We start from the raw sequence: 5,694 nt of genomic DNA on the forward strand, positions 1-5,694 counted from the left end.
CTTTCTGTTTCCTTGGGTTTTGTGTTCGCCATTCAAACTTTGCTGGGGGAGTCTTTTGTACATTAGTTTACATTAAAAGTTTGCAAAATTCTCTCTGTTGGGATGCCCTTTTTGGTTCTTTATAGGATGCCTGATGGGCTTGTGACTGATTTATTGGTTTGTTATTGGCTAAAATTTTGTTGTTGAAGCTCATTTTGAATGAATGGGTTGGGATTTATGTGGAGTAAAAGCTCTTTAATCCATTCCACCAACTGGTCGTGGATTGATCGCCTCTTGGGCCATTTGTGTCCGACATTCAACATCTCATAAAGTTTGTAGGAAGCTGAATGTTTGGATGGATTTTTTTTCCCTCTTCTTTCCTTGTTTTTTCCCTTTTCTTGTGGAATTTCATGATCAAACATGTAACAATTCATTTCTTGTTTCTTGTTCTCTCATCTTTTAACTTTCTTTATAACGGAGAAAGTTCAAGAATAGCTAAGAGCAAGATCAAATGTCGAGTCATTGAGAATGATAATGAGAATCTAGCATTGAGGGCCACTTGCAAGCATCAAAGGATTACTACGCTAATTTCACTATACGATGATGATGTAAGCATAATGAAGAAAATTAAGTTTTCTAAAAAGTTAGTCTCCTTTTTATTTGAGTACTTAAAATGGATCATCCGTACAAAATTTCCTTGGTTATCGACTAGATAGCTGATTTGAGTGCTATAAATACATATGAAGCAAAATTAGTGAGATTTTGGGATGATGGGTGATTTCCATGTGTTGTAGAGTAAAATAAGTGAGATTTGATTGGGTTTTTTAGTTTAAGATAGAAAAAAGAAAAGCTCCAAAATTGTTCACATGGAAGAGTGCGTCCATTTGCATTTCAGTCAGAAGAGCATAAGGTACGATTATTGAAGCTCTCTTGGATGTTACCATTACCAAATCATGGCGGATGTTCCCAATTGTGGGCTCTACATTACCAACACACCTTATTCATCCATCACACTCTAACATTATTTTATAAATATACAAACTAGAGCATCCTAAATTATTGAAGCACCTTATAACATGTCTCTTTATATCATCTCTATATTAATATCTCATCTTTATTTTAGACTATCTAAGATGGATCCAAAAAGTAAACACTTCCTCTAAAACAAGGATCTTTTGTATAATGATACCTTCTAGTTAGAAAACCTCAACCTATCTTAAAATGGTGGTTTGTTGAATTTAGGACTTAATGATGGTTGATCGATATGGTTGCAATCACAAGAGAGTGATTGAGTGAGTGGAAATTCCAAAACACAAGCAAAATAAACATATGTTTAAGGAGACGTTCTTAAAAAAGGGTTTAGTTCGGAAAGAAAAGAAAACTCTCAACAAATTAGAACTAATCCCGATCAATATGAAGTTTAAAGATTTCTTGATTAAGAAAAAATATAGTGAAATAAGCGACCGGTAGCTTGCCTAGCTTCGCTCGAAACATGTAACGAAACGAGCCTTTTGTCATTTCGATAGTATACTCCTAGATATTACCGGAACAATCTCACCTTATCACATCTATGTGGAACTTCTATACTATACTATATGTGCCATGGTGGTATGAAAAGATAAACATATGTAAATTATAAAAGATAATGTACCCATGGTTGAAGCCATGTGCAGGTGGCTATACTATAGCATTTTATGGTGACAAGTTTAGGTCTCCATTTGATTGTCTTTCTTTTTTGCTTTTGTGTGTATTTACCAATATGTTTTGTATTCAATATTGACTTTGTCTGACATCTTTGTTTTGATTAACATATTTGCAAATAAATTATAAACAGCTCCCATCAACAAATCTACCTTTGTTATTGCACATCCACTCACTCATTCACATCTTTGTCATATGTGCATTCAATTTTGTATCACTTCCTTCTTTTGTTTAATTCATACCTATATCTTTTTCTTTTTCTCTTTTAACACTTTACCTTTTCTGTTTGAATATTTTAAGTCATACATAAATTATTTTGCCACTTTATGCTACATTCATACTTAATTTAACTCACTCTCATGTTAACAATACAATGACATATATGTAGTCTAAAGAAAGTTAGAACTTAATTAGTAAGTAGGTTTGATAAAAAATTTATAAATAGTTTTTGCTCGAGTAAGTTGTTTATTAGACCAAATTTTCCATTTAATTATTTTTTTCAAATGAATAAGGAAGAAGTAGTCAACATCCTCATATGTCAACGAGCATAAACTAAAAGTCATATCACTGTTTCAAAGGACGTCGATGGTTACACTTTTTTTCTTCTTTTGAAAGATGTTTTCGATTTGATTAATTTAGTGAATAAGGACATCAACTACTATTTCAAAAGTTTGATAGTTCAATTATATATCTAGTTTTATCCTTTTTTTTTTCTTTCATTACCTTGGTGGTTAGAATGTACTTTCTTTCCTCGACGTGTTGTAAATATAATCATTGAAAACGTATAAGAGAACAAACTATTTATTGATATATGTGTAAGGTGGTTTAAGAAAATGAATTCTTGGAAAATAAGTCTTACCAAAAGTATTTTTATATATAAAAATGTTATTGTAAATAGTAAAATTGTTAAAAGTATTTCTATAAATGTTTATCGGTATCTATTATTGATAGAAATGTTTTTGTAAATATTTCAGTTCATTGACCTATTTTGTAGTGTAATATCCAAATATTTTCTTAATATTAGAAAAAAAAAAAGAGTACAAAGGTAATGGAAGTGTATATAAAGAAAAATGTATGATTGTTTGAAGCCTTCTAAGTCTACAATTAAAGAAACCTTAGATATTACTCTAAATTAAAGGAAATCTTAAATATTGTATTAAAGTCTTTTTTTTTTCAAATATTTGTTATGCTACCATTTTTTTCTTACCTTAACAAATATATAAAGTTGGGATCCAACTTTCAAAGAGAATAAATTTTAAATCAACTTTATCTCAATAAATATCAATTTTCATCTCTCTTTTCTTCCCCACTTATTTTAAGTCAACAAAGAATTTTTCAACTTTAGTAGAAGGAATTTGTAGAAGCAACAAAATTCATCTTCTTGAAACAAAAGTGATCCTCCTGAATATTTAATGATAAAACTATTTTAATCTTTCCACTGTTCATCTCTTTTTCTTTCTTTTTATATATATTTAAAATTTTAACTTAAGAATTCATGAAAATGGACTTTTTGTAATAATCGTTGTTGGAAGTAGATTTAATAATCGGTATATTATTTAGGTAAGTGTTAGATATCTCTTCAAAGAAACTTATTCTCCTAAGCAAACAATGAAATGATGGTGCATCAATTTGTTTTGCTCTACAACCCTTACCTCATGTGGTCTCTTGGTGTGGTGTGAAGAGAGTTGATTTTGTAGTTCTTTATATTATTTAAATGGTTAATATAAGCATAAGTGAGAGTAGTTTGAATGAAAAAGTAATTATTTTGTGACAACTAATATAAAAAGTTGTCAAAACCGAAGGTAGAGTTATTTATTAGAGTTGGGGACTATATACATCAAAGTGTTAGTAACATCACTTTCATAACTTTAAATTTGTGTGTTTTAATATATAGTGTAGAGTGGACCTAAACTCATATAAACTACTCGTTTTTATTTGGATCAAATACCATTCTTTTACATTACAAACAAATATTTCAAATCCCCAATCTCTCCTTCTCCTTCTCCTTCTCTCTCTCTCTCTCATATTATTTTGAAAAACTCCAAAATTTCCTCTGTTTTTTCTTTGGTTTATACCCTCAAAATCTCTCTCACCATTATTCTCTTCATCCATCGTCTTCCTCTGCTCCAATGGCTGCCACTCCCTTTTCTCTCCCTTTCTTTCTCCTCCCCCTCCTTCTTTCTCTCTCTTCTCTCTCCCTTCAATTTCAGCCCGCCATTGCCATCGCCACCGCCGACCTCCAAGCTCTCAAGGCCATTCGTAACAGCCTCACCGATCTCCCATTCCGCCGGAGCTCTTCCGGTACTCCTGGATTCTTCTCCACCTGGGACTTCTCCTCCCCTGATCCCTGCTCCTCCTTCTCCGGTCTCGTCTGCGATCTGGGCCGTGTCACAATTCTCTCCCTTGGTACTGGCCGCTCCGATTCCCCTGGACTTGCTGGGTCTCTTCCCACTGCCATTTCCGACCTCTCTGAACTCACCCAACTCATCCTCTTCCCCGGCATTGTCACCGGTCCGATCCCACCGCAACTGGGCCGTCTTCGTAACCTCCGTGTTCTTTCCTTAACGAACAATCGTCTCACTGGCGTAATTCCGAACACCCTCTCTACTCTTCTCCATCTCCACACTCTTGATCTCAGCCACAACCAGCTCACCGGAATCATCCCACCGACACTCACTAAACTTCCCGAACTCAAAATCTTAATTCTGTCTTCGAATCAATTATCCGGCGAAATCCCAGCCGACATGTCGTCCCCTCTCCTTCACCTTGACTTGAAATCCAACAAATTAAACGGTAGCCTTCCGGTGATGCCGGTTTCTCTCCGGTACATGTCGCTATCGGAGAACTCGCTGTGGGGCCCTCTTCACAACGGACTTGATTCTCTATCGGAGTTAGTGTTTCTCGACTTGAGCGTGAACCGATTCACTGGGCCCATCCCATTCTCTCTCTTCACACGCTCTTCTCTCTCCTCCCTTTTTCTCCAACGGAACTTTCTCTCCGGCGAGGTCCCACCACCCCCACCCGACCCCACAACCGCCGCGGTGTACGGCGCAGGATCCGTCATCGATTTGAGCCACAACAATCTCACCGGAGAGATGTCCGCAATTTTCGCCGGCGTCGAGACACTGTTCTTAAACAACAACCGGTTCACCGGCCCCGTACCGGCCGAGTATGTGAAGAGCGTCAGCAGCGGCAGCACCACTACTCTGTACCTACAGCACAATTTCATATCGGAGTTCCCGTTGGAACCCGGCACGGTTTTGCCAGACACAACGGCGCTTTGTTTGTCTTATAATTGTATGGATCCACCGGTGGAGGTTCAGTCTTGCCCTGCCAGCGCCGGTGCGCCGCTGTCTCGGCCGCCGTGGCAGTGCCCTTTGCTAAAAAGTCCATGAATTAATGTAGCTATAAAGAATAATTAATAGATTATAGAATACAAAATTTAAATTTGGGTTTTCTGTTTTTATATTTTGAAAATGGGATTCTTATATATCTTTATGTAATTTGTTTTGATATATTTTGATGAAATGAAGATGAAACAGTTTAGTTTGTTGGTTCATATCAGACAAAGAAATATTCACTTCAACTCAACCATTTTTTGCCAAACTCTATAATATTTGTTTCTTCATATATAATTATTATTCTTTTCTCCAAGTTTTTTTTTTCCTTTTTAATTTCACTTTCAAAAAAGGTTTCTTTTATTATAATATATCCAAATCAATTAAGGTCCATATCTTGGTGTCGTGACAAATATCAATTCATACCTCTAAACTTTAAAATTGTATTGGTTGTATTAATTTAAATTATAGATGTATCGATTTATGTTTTATTGTGATTAGCTTTGAAAATCGTTTGTGCATTGATGCTTGAATGTGTGTAGAAATTCTTCGTTGTTTGATTTTCCAACATTAATAACTATATTAGATGTATAAACGATTCTCAAATGAAATTATGACTAAGAGTTTAACCTAAGTTGTTCCAAATGAAACGTTACGAGTGGTGTAAATTGATAAA

The 5,694-nt window shown here is 35.1% G+C and overlaps 1 protein-coding gene across 1 annotated transcript; it reads left to right on the forward strand.

The window, feature by feature from the left end:
* Nucleotides 1-3,649: 3,649 nt before the first annotated feature.
* LOC101221474 (LRR receptor-like serine/threonine-protein kinase GSO1) lies at nt 3,650-5,244 on the forward strand. Its single transcript, XM_004145953.3, has one exon. The coding sequence runs from the start codon at nt 3,810-3,812 to the stop codon at nt 5,073-5,075; it is 1,266 nt and encodes a 421-aa protein (XP_004146001.1). The 5' UTR covers nt 3,650-3,809; the 3' UTR covers nt 5,076-5,244.
* Nucleotides 5,245-5,694: the final 450 nt, after the last annotated feature.

Source organism: Cucumis sativus, chromosome 4, assembly GCF_000004075.3.
Source record: "Cucumis sativus cultivar 9930 chromosome 4, Cucumber_9930_V3, whole genome shotgun sequence".
Taxonomy (NCBI): domain Eukaryota; kingdom Viridiplantae; phylum Streptophyta; class Magnoliopsida; order Cucurbitales; family Cucurbitaceae; genus Cucumis; species Cucumis sativus.